The sequence below is a fragment of the Chaetodon trifascialis genome, chromosome 15, assembly GCF_039877785.1.
Source record: "Chaetodon trifascialis isolate fChaTrf1 chromosome 15, fChaTrf1.hap1, whole genome shotgun sequence".
NCBI classification, from domain to species: domain Eukaryota; kingdom Metazoa; phylum Chordata; class Actinopteri; order Chaetodontiformes; family Chaetodontidae; genus Chaetodon; species Chaetodon trifascialis.
In genome coordinates, this window is record NC_092070.1 from 9,040,961 (window position 1) to 9,051,716 (window position 10,756).

At 44.8% G+C, this 10,756-nt stretch overlaps 2 protein-coding genes across 3 annotated transcripts; both read right to left on the reverse strand.

The window, feature by feature from the left end:
- Positions 1 to 215: 215 nt before the first annotated feature.
- On the reverse strand, positions 216 to 6,339 carry LOC139344152 (cold shock domain-containing protein C2-like). Of its 2 annotated transcripts, none has more exons than XM_070982106.1 (4): positions 6,151 to 6,339; positions 3,887 to 4,247; positions 3,082 to 3,204; positions 216 to 2,062 (listed from the first exon to the last, which is right to left on the reverse strand). In XM_070982106.1, the coding sequence occupies exons 2-4, from the start codon at positions 4,066 to 4,068 to the stop codon at positions 1,900 to 1,902; spliced, it is 468 nt and encodes a 155-aa protein (XP_070838207.1). In that variant the 5' UTR covers positions 4,069 to 4,247; positions 6,151 to 6,339; the 3' UTR covers positions 216 to 1,899. The 2 variants fall into 2 exon arrangements, with proteins under 2 accessions (XP_070838207.1, XP_070838206.1); XM_070982105.1 differs by having other exon boundaries at positions 3,887 to 4,243; positions 6,151 to 6,288.
- Positions 6,340 to 6,983: 644 nt separating this feature from the next.
- Positions 6,984 to 10,104, reverse strand: polr3h (polymerase (RNA) III (DNA directed) polypeptide H). Its single transcript, XM_070981384.1, has 6 exons — positions 9,746 to 10,104; positions 9,075 to 9,171; positions 8,857 to 8,943; positions 8,203 to 8,266; positions 7,749 to 7,983; positions 6,984 to 7,661 (listed from the first exon to the last, which is right to left on the reverse strand). Exons 1-6 carry the CDS (start codon positions 9,854 to 9,856, stop codon positions 7,611 to 7,613), a joined length of 645 nt encoding a protein of 214 aa, XP_070837485.1. The 5' UTR covers positions 9,857 to 10,104; the 3' UTR covers positions 6,984 to 7,610.
- Between the last annotated feature and the right edge of the window lie 652 nt (positions 10,105 to 10,756).

Genomic DNA, 10,756 nt, shown 5'->3' on the forward strand with positions numbered 1-10,756 from the left:
CCTCTGATTCATCCAGAAATCTAATATAAATGTAGTGTACTGAAATCAAAAAATGATATGAAACAAAACAGTTCTGTCTGATTATCAGGCTTTGACAGGACATGTCCATAGCGAAGAGGTCATTATGGACGTGTCTCTCAAGTTCACAGCACTCTTCCTCTTCCTCCCTCAGTCTCACACACAGAGGCAAAGAAACACAGCCACCATCAGACCTGTGAATCATAAAATGCTTTAATGTACTTTCACGGCTCATTAGTAAGTAATCGTGTGGATCACCACCACAGTGACTCATCAACAAAAGAAAGAGTCGCTTGATGCGACAGAAACAAACAAAATTTAACAGTGAACAGATTCAGGCAGTGACACTTACAGAGAGACAGGATGCATAGCGCTATATGGAACAGAGAGAATAGAAAATGACATACAGAACAGCACAGGACTGAGAAAACCTGAATAACAACACCTCTGTGACAATCATCTCTATTGGCACAAACTATGAAGTCATGTAGTTCACCGTCACGCAGACTACGCTTGTTACAGCACGCACGGACATATGTTTCTCTATTAATAGAAAAAGAGATTAAGAAATAGTTTTGTTTTTCAGTAAGTCGTGGTTCCAGACGCTCTCAAAACAGGAGCCTTCGAGCAGAACAGCAAACAGAGAGGAACCTGACACTGACGTCGGGCGCGCTGTGGCAGTTTTCTTAATCGAGTGCAACTTTTGACTTTTACCCAAAATATAGAGCTTGATCTGAGGACACACACAAATCTGAAAAGAAATCATCAAATAAATAAGTCACACAAATAACCACAAACAAGACAATAGAACCAAGGATATGCCTTTTTCAGGAAAATTGCTTTCCATTCACAGTATTTTTTTTATGTTTTTGAGATGTACTTGGTTTAATGTGATCTGCCTTCTTCAGTCCTGATTCTTAACTTACTCTCACCTTCAGTTCCCGTCTCCATTTCAAATCAAAACTTCCTCTTTTTGTCCTTTAAGGTCATGTTTCTAAACTGGTGACCTGAAACCCAAAAAGGATCATAAGACGTCCTGTCAAGGCTGCAAACACAGAACGATGTGCTGCATATTTTTAGAGCTTTCCATTATTGAGTAGATTTCATTTTCGTTTGACTTCAGCTTTGTTTTGCTGCGGACTGTCAACCTGCCCTTTCAACTGCCTTTTCCCCAAACTACTCGCTTTTACCTCCATTGACTCTGTTGTTGAACTTGTTTTTTCTCATCTTTCCAACATCTGCACTTAAAAACAGATGTAAGATGACAGCAAGTCATCTGACCCACACTGGCACTCAACATGTGATCCTGGAAACTGCGGTGTGGTAAACAAGTGCATAACAGCTGCAAAGAGGGGAAGTAAAACTGAATCCAGCCTTTTGTCCTCGGCCACTCTCTTCCTTGCACATACCCTCGGCTGTCGTGGCTCAGTTTGCAGATCTGCACCACAGTTATGGTTTCAGTTTTCCTGATGTTTTATATTTGACGCAGCTGATCGGCGTGAAAAATGAGGCCCCTGGTTACATTACCCTTCCATCTCAAATCTGATTTTTTATTACTGCTGTCATGACAAAACTATAAATACATTTGTTTAAAAAAAAAAAAAGTCTTTTTCTAACAATGAATAAATGTCCAGTTTCACATACAGAGCAAATTCATCAGCAGACAGACAGTTTTGAAGAGAGTACACTGCATCTGCTGTGAGTGGACAATCTGTCAGCACCACCTACAGCTGAACTACTGACCCTTGTTAACACTTTGCTGTGTAGGTAAAACCAGTTTTTAAAAAGAGCACAGAATGTACCCATGACAGGTCCTCCAATCCCCCCCACCCCGCCACCCAGCCCCGCCCAGCACCACCCACCAGACCCCACAGCTCAGGCCTACGAGCTGATGATCTGCCCGGACCAGGTCTCGTGTTTCGTCCCTGGGTTGAGATGTGTGATCTTCACGTCCACCGCCTGCACCTTCAGGTTCTTGGGGGGGACCCGGCACACTTTGTACGTGACCTCGTCGCCCTCGACTGGGACGTACTCCCCCTCGATGCTGAAAAAGAGACAAAAGAGGACAAGGGTGAATGCTGCGTCACGCTTTTTCTACATGAAAGGTTAAAGATAAACATAAGGCAGGAAGAGCCATCACAAATGAAATGATAGTCCACGGGGACTCGAGTCCACAACAGGACATTTGTTTGTATTTTTCTTTTTTTTTTCACATTCACAGTGTAATAATGTGTTAATGCACAGGCACTGACTTAAAGCCCTCAATATTCTCTTATCATTTATCTCTATGTTATCTGTCCAAAGATAAAACATCTGCCTATCACCACTGCATCTTTAGACCTTGAGTTTGACACTTTCTGGCATGCACAATGAATTCCTGACTTTCAGCTGGCAGAGCCTGAACCTTCCACTTCCTGTTTGCCAAAGAGATATCAAGCCAATCCCCATAAAACCACAATGGTTTCACTTTTGGCGAAAAAAACAAATACATGTCAAAATGTCTATAGTTCACTTCAGAGTGTGGTTGTATGCACACACACACACACACACACACACACACACACACACAGATTGTAGAAGCAAATAGAAATCTGCTGGAGCTCTGATAATGAGGAAATTTGAGACTAGATAAATGTTGGACTTCAGACGCACCAGGCAGATGCTTAGCGATAAGATAACTGGATCATCCTACGTAATCTGTTTGGTGGAATTTCACAAATTTGCTTTTGCTGAGGCTGCAGTAACACTTGATTTTCTGCTTGTCCTGAATAACAACTTTGAATAAAACCAGAACAGAGAGTACAGCAACTTATCTGTACATCCACTTATTGCAGGTGACACAGAGTCCTTGGATAGTTGGGAAAAATAGCTTCCCCTTTAAAAAAAACACACATAAACAATATTGTTTGCTGAATTCTTACAATCCTGAGTTGACGCTGCAGATCTGCAGCTGTTTGTAATTCAGATAAGGCATGTTGTGTTTCTCTGATTCTCAGAGATGACATGTGTGACATCTGTATGATTTTGTCTTTGGGGAGTGTGTTCAGTGTTATTGGCACTCACTCTGAGATGTGAACAAAGATGTCTTCGCCACCGTGGGAGGGTCGGATGAAGCCGTGACCTTGTGACCTGGAGAAGTTCTTACACACTCCCTTGAACGCTGGACCTGAGTGAGCACGTACCGTGCTGCAGGCAAAAACAGAAAAACCAGGAAGTCCTCCCGTTAACCATGAAACAACTCATCTCAGTACAACTGACTGACAAATTGGTTCAGTACGACATGAAGGAGCCGTTTAGAATATCATGTTTTTTCTTTTTACGTGATACAATTCAGGGTTCAGGCACTTTTGACGAGGCAGAGAAATGGATGAGGACAGACTGAGAGGATGGTTCATAAAGGAGGTGAGATGAAGAGCAGTTCACATCAGCAGCTACACGCCGCCTCATCAAGTCCCAACACAACGGCGACAGAGACAAGAACACCAATCTGCTGACTCACAGGAGAAACTACCGTATTCAACCTTTCTTCAGACCTCCTCACCTGCCACCATACGTCCATGATTAGAAACAATTAATCAGTTAGAACATCAGTTTGGTTAATGACTAATTGCAGTGGTGGGAATATTCAGATCCTTTATGCAATACTCCTTTAGAAGTACAAGTGACTACAGCTGTCAGATAAATGTGTACCACTCTCTAAAAAAGCACTCTTTTTAGAGTGTTAAAGACTGTAGTGAGGCAGGGAACATAGGGAGAAAAAGGGGAAATGGGGGGGGGCTCAAATAAGGTGCAATTACAGACAACAAGTTTTTAAGCAAATCTCTTCTTTCCACCACACACTTATAAATAATAAAACAGTCATGCTTACGCTGAGTAGGTGCGGGTGCGTTTGGTTGGCAGCGGGCTGGGTAAGTCCCTGGGCAGCGGCTGCTCCTTCCCTTCCTCCCATACCCGGCTCCCCTCCCTCAGGAAGGGGAAGGAGAGGGTGAGAGAGGTGTTGGGGGAGCGCAGCGGCGTCCCGGAGGGTGACGTGAGGCTGGGGTCTGCCATGTCAGATGTGACGAGGAGGAGGAGGATGGGGGAGGACGGTGTGGATGCAGGCTGTGGATGGGCTGCTGACACTGTTGTCTGTCTGCTGATGGATGTGTGAGTCTGTCCGCTTGGAGAAGCCTGCCTCAGTGGATAGATCCAGGTCAGCTCTGTCACTTCAGGTCTGTCAGGAGGACTTGCTGTGAGGAGAGGGACCACAGAGGGGATCAGAGAGATGTCATGTGGCTTTAGACGTGATGGGGGAGGGTGGGATGAGAGTGGTCATCCAGTCAAGAATATTCAAGTCCGAACACACAAAGAATCAAGGAACATTTCCTGTAATGAACATCGTACCAAAGGCCAAGATATTCAGACTTTTGATGCATATGGGTCCAAAAACAGTGTTTTCATCAGACCAAACCTCCAGTGTGTAACTCAGGTTTTCTGCATGTGGTCTTTGAGATATACTAGGATGACATGATCAGGGTTATTTCCTCAGACTTTGTCGAAAAAGAGCAGGTTGTACTCCTTTTGACAAGTAAACTAATCTTGGGATGTGCGCCCCTTTAAATCCAGCCCCAAGTTCTCATTTAATGCTGAAAAATAACTTTCCTCTTTCACCTGGAGCTTTTGGGAATTTCCTTCCGGCTCAGTGCAGCAATCAGCATTGCACTGCAATCCCACACGATTATCATAATGCAAGGTTTATCTCTGAGGCCGCCCGAAGCACAGTATTAATAAATGTGGAGATTAATTTTTCATATCTACTCGGTGTATTACAGGGCGCTATCGTTGTACGGTGAATATGCAACACATGTGGGACTTCTGCTCACTACTTCTGTATCTCTTCTTATTTTGTTGCAGTTATTAAATTATTAATCAGCCCACATGTTTTTCATCTTTCACTAATGCTAAAATCCACAGCAGGTGACCTTTCCGCTTTAATCTGGCTTCTCTCTTCAGTGATATTTTCAAGGTTAGAACGAGGAGGCAACTGGCTGATCTCCAGTCAGTTTTCAAGGATGAACGAATGAACACAGTCCGGACAATTACAACCGTGTCGCTTTGTACATGCATACGTGGGTGCGTGTATAGGACGTTTATTTATTTATTTATTTATTTATTTATTTATTTATTTACGCCCACTCATCTGTGATGATGCAGGCAGAGCTGGACCCCCGCACGCGGCGTGACGTCAGAATAGCCGCAGCACGCCACCTTCAGTGGTGCGTTCGTGACGTCATGTGCCCCTGTTCCCAAAAGAACATTTGCATGTCCTCGAGGAGTACTACAGCCACAACAACCCCAGCGTCACCACAGCGCACGTTCCGACGAAACACACAGAGGTCCCGACAGACGATGAGCTCCAGCGCGAGGATTACTAATGATGATAATGATGGTGATCACAACGAGAAAGTACTGACTCCGAGTTTACGCTCATTCACAGACAGCAGCTGGAGAACATCTGGATGCGCCGAAATGAATTAAGAGGGTCATGGCTCTTCTGACCCAGGTCGAGGACAGATCTCTTCCCTGCTCCATCATTACGAAAAGGCACGGTGTGTGTGTGTGTGTGTGTGTGTGTGTGTGTGTGTGTGTGTGTGTGTGTGTGTGTGTGTGTGTGTGTGTGTGTGTGTGTGTGTGTGTGTGAATTTGTCCCGAGAGTTGAATCCATGCACCTCACAGCGCCCAACGAGTAAAATCCCACACATATATATTTATCCGTTTACTCTCCCCGAGTTTTTATTTTATCCAATAGCGAAGCGCATAAAGACATGAATCCCTGTTTCACAGCTCCACTCGTCTTTGCAATTTCTCAAAAACGAGCGAAAGGGGAGGAAAAACAAATCAATGCCGGTAGATAATAGAACTTGGACAAAAGCGGGATGAGGGGTCCGCTCACAAAGAGCAGCTGGCGGTCAGAGCTGGCGCGAGCGTCCATCGATCAGTCCTCCATCCAATCACAGATTCATGGAGAATAAAACGTCTCTTTCATTTAGCGGTTTCTCTGTCAAGCATGCAAAGAATACAAACAAAGCCTCACTGACACGCTGCCCCCTGCGGGCACTTCAACACGCATAGATTGGCAGAAATGTTACTTACTGCATTGGGTGCGCTAGTAGGTTGAGGACGATCAGTGTGTGTGCGAGTGTGTCTTTAAAGTCGGTGTGTATTATATAACGAGTAATTAAATAAATAAGTCGAGCAAATCCGCGCAGACCGATGGAAAACCCTGATGTGACGGTGCCAGGGCTGCTGAGTCTGCGCAGCTGGCGGAGATTCCGATGGCGTGATGCGACAGTGTCCGTGTGCGTGTGTGTGCGCGCGCGCGCAGAAAATGACTTCCTTCATTCCTTATCATGTATGTAATCTAATGGGGGAACAGTGGGCTCAGTGTGGAGAGCTGTTTTCGCCTCTGCCATGATGTTCTGATGGTTATCATTCTGCCTCATGCAGCTGCTCCAGTCCTGCTCTGCTTTAAAGGATGTTTTCCAGGACCTGGCTCCAGTAATGCAATGGATTTGGGGTTTTACAAGTCTATCTTATATGAAATATGTCAGTAAAAAGTATGATCTCATCCTGCTCTTTAGCTATGAGCATTCTGTGGCATACTTCTGAGTCAGGGGGTCACATGCATGCACACAGCATAGAGCCCAACCTCATTCACAACACACAACTGAGACAAACCTTAACTGGCTATGCGTTTGTCACACGAAACACAGCCCGCTGCATTTCCGCTTGCACAACAAACAGTATGGGAGTACGCATGTGTGTGTGTCGCAAACTGAGCACAAGTGCGAGCGCAGAGATCTGCTCTGACCGAGCACGGCCGCGTCCTTCGCCGCCCTTCAAACTGCAGGATTTAAAGGCTGCTCACTAATCCTTTTTTTTTAATGTACTTCCTACAATCACACAAATTCAGAAACCACTCCAGCTGATGATACGCCCTTTTACTGTGAGACAAAAGGAGAAATACAAAATATTTCAAAATAAACTGAGGATGTGTGCACAGACACCCGGGCTGGAGGTGACGGTTCAAACAAAAGGGAAATCTTTTAAGTTAAACAAAAATAGATATTGCTGCATTGTTACCTTCGTTTGGATCTTGATGATACATTAGAAATCTGACCCACAGGTCACCTTATACATATATAAATAAAAAAAAGTCACTCTGCCTCATTTCTCTCATCTTAAAACTCAAGCACAAATGCTGTTTGAGCCCTGAAAGTCAGATTTAGTGACCTGTGTATTTTATAATAAAGAACGACTTTGTCATTGTTTTCTTTTGAACTGGGGGTCAAAATCTCATGTGAAACATACCAAATGAATGTAAATGTCCATCGATCATGATGTTGTTAAATATATGGTATATTCTACACATAGACGTGAAGCTGGTGTGTTAGGGGCAGTATTTAGGACTCAGTGACAGACTTTGTGTCTGGACTTTTGGACCCACACAGCAGGGTTCAGTGTCTCCATCCATCTGTCCCTCGTCTGTCCGATCAGTCGGGATGGTCGATCTGTTCACAACCAAAAACATATCCTCTTCATCCACGGCGGTGCTAATTGTTCCACCATGACAGCAACCCGAGCCCCGGCTCACAGATGGTCCCCTGAAACAGCAGCGCAGTGGGTCAGCGTGGACATGCCGCTACTTTTCTTTCTTTTTGTGTGTTCTGTGTGGTGTTTTCAAATCTTACAATCAGAGTGTACGGTGCCTCTTTCTTCTCCAGGCTGCTCTCTGCCGGCGGTGCCATCGACTGTCCCGGTTGCGCCGGTGTGTCTGTTGCTGCCACGGCCGGGCCCGTCGGCGACGTATCCACAAAGACTTCATCCGTCACCCGAAAACGGATCTCCTCTCCCTGGTCCATGTAGAGGTCGTGGGCCCCCTCGTCCGTCTCGTACTCCCAAAGCCAAACTTGCTCTGCTTCATCACTGCGGCTGTAGCTAAGGACGGCTCAACAGTCACAATCAATACTACAAACCGGATTCCAAAACAGCTGCGACGCTGATGCTGAAACATGAAGAAAACCAGAAGCATTTGCAAACAAACTGTCTTCACCGACAATGGCTTTACAAAGTGTTCCCTATGTGGCAAAACTGTTTTTCAGGTGAACTGCGTTTCATTTACAGGAACATTTTCAGTCAGGATACAACTTTGCAGGCTGCTGAAGAGACTCTGGTGGAATGAGGATGTCATCAAAGAAGCCCATCGTCACTGTGAGACAGAGAAGGATGCAGTGAGCACTCTGGGTCATCTGTTTCGAGTGAATTCACCAACATGTGAGCCTTCATGAGAAAAGTTTTTAGTTTTTTCCTCTTTTTAAGCACAATTCAGACTTTTCCGTGAAGATTAACTTGTTTTCATTCTTACATGCAACTTTATGTAAAAACTGAATCCCCAAGAGCAAAGACTGATCCGTCTGAACGTCCTGCATCCACCAGGCAAACCTTTGTGATGATTACGATGTCACTGTGAAGCTGACCTTTGCCCTTTGTGATATAACATGTCATCACTTCATCATTTTATCCTGTATGACATTTGTGTGAAATCTTGTCAGCATTTGCGCATGACCTCCTGATGTATTATCAAAAAATGTGTTCTGTGAGGTCACAGTGACCTTTGACACTAAAATCTAAGCTCATCCTTGAGTCCAAGAGGTATTTTTGTAAACTGACAAGTACAATAATAATCAGTCAAAGTCCTTTTTCCTCATGTTTCTTTCCTTTCTCATGTTTTTAGAACATATGGTCACATATTCCTGGAGAATGAATCAAACAGGCTAAAAACAGACAATCGTGAGTTACCATGAACTCCCTCTTGGCTGCAGTACTTGATCTTGCCGACCAGGATCTCATCGAGAAAAGGGTGAAAAACAACATATCTGAAATGAACTGACAGGAAGAAACCAATTAAAACCACAAAAAAACAAAACAAAACGAAGAGGCAGTAAAAATCCAGAGCACAGCTCGATGTATGAGGAAAGTAGACAGCTCCACTCAGAGCGACGCCACCTTCACGGTACCTTTGGTGTGTGAGGCTCCGTCTCCTGGGAATATATAAGAGTCCTCCAGTTTCGTGATGTCATACAAGCAGATGCACAGGCCAACGTTGTAGACCACCTGAGGTGATGAGAGCAGGTCACAGATCAGCAAATTGCACAGGAGCTTTGGCTTGAGTGTCGCGACAGACGCTCAACAAGCCAAACAGACGATTCTGTGCTCACATACAAAGTGCACGACACTAAATCGTGAGCTCCGTCCTCAGAACACACCCATCTCAAATTAGCATTAAATTTGTGTTGTATGCTCGAGAGATGTTAGATCGTTTGAGGCGAGTTTGTGATTTATACGAATAAAGAAAGTCCTCATTAGCAGCAAGAGGATCACTACTGTACACACTCTAATGTTCTTCATAAACACCACTGAAGCTGCCTCAGTGTATCTCAAATACATCTTAAAAGGACTGAATGACAAAGAGCTTTAAGTTCATCCAATGGAGGAGAGACTTTAAAGTTTTAAACTTTGACCTCTACGCTCATTTTGAGACGTCTTTGATTGGCTCTTACAAAATAATTAATAATAATGCATTCTCTCTCTCTCTCTCACACACACACACACACACACACACACACACACACACACACACACACACACACACACACACACACACACACACACACACACACACACACACCTTGTTGGCCAGTTTCTTGTTCAGCTCCTCCGCTATGGCTTCGTTCAGTTGTCTCTGGAAGTTCCACGGAGGGATCCTGACGGTGTCGACCATCTCCACCAGCACGAACATGATGCGGGCTGCGGACTGAGCAGGTACTCGCTCAGACACACACTCAGAAACACACTCACTCTCACACACGGGGCTGCTGCGGTAAAACAGCCGAGCTGAGCTGTTTTCAGGACAACATTTCCTGTTATTCCACAGCGCAGACAAACAACAATAACGCTTAATAACCTAGCTACAGAAAGAAGAGTTCAGCGATCTACAGCAGACTCAGAAGGATCCATGATGGCTCCACGTGATGGTTTACGGCGGGGAGCTTTTACGACATGACGCAAAGCTTAAAGGCACAGCGCACATTTTGTCCAAATATCACAGGTGCAAATTTGTTCTGTTGTCCATCCATCCATTATCTATACCGCCTATCCCTTTCGGGGTTGCGGGGGGCTGGAGCCTATCCCAGCTACAATGGGCGAGAGGCGGGGTACACCCTGAACCGGACCATACAAGGACACACAAACATTCACACTCGCACTCACACCTACGGACAATTTAGAGTCATCAATTAACCTAATGAGCATGTTTTTGGTCTGTGGGAGGAAGCTGGAGTGCCCGGAGAGAACCCACGCATGCACGGGAAGAACATGCAAACTTCACACAGAAGGGCCCCGCCTGACCCGGGGATCGAACCGGCAACCTTCTTGCTGTGAGGCACACGCACTACCTGCTGCGCCACCGTGCAGCCCTTTTTCTATTGTCTTAAAGGTAATTAACCCTGACGTCAAAACTATTGAATTCTATGTTTATGAAAAGGCTTTGAAAATATCTAGAATACTTTTCCTCATTCCTTTGTTGTAAAGCACTTTGAGGTGCATTTATGTAGTTGAAGTTAACTATGCACCGTAGATGCTGTCTAATATCGGTCCAGTATGATTACTTCATCATACAGCATACAGAGGGTATACATAC

Coding starts and splice junctions, on each gene's coding strand:
- polr3h (XM_070981384.1), bottom strand. CDS start 9,856: ATGTTCGTGCTGGTGGAGATGGTCGACACCGTCAGGATCCCTCCGTGG. Junction 7,984..8,202: donor CTTCAGCAGCCTGCAAAGTT/GTATCCTGACTG, acceptor CTACAGCCGCAG/TGATGAAGCAGAGCAAGTTT. Junction 7,662..7,748: donor AGGCACCGTACACTCTGATT/GTAAGATTTGAA, acceptor CTGCTGTTTCAG/GGGACCATCTGTGAGCCGGG.
- LOC139344152 (XM_070982105.1), bottom strand. Junction 3,205..3,886: donor CGCACCCGCACCTACTCAGC/GTAAGCATGACT, acceptor TTTTGCCTGCAG/CACGGTACGTGCTCACTCAG. Junction 2,063..3,081: donor ATCTTTGTTCACATCTCAGA/GTGAGTGCCAAT, acceptor TCTCTTTTTCAG/CATCGAGGGGGAGTACGTCC.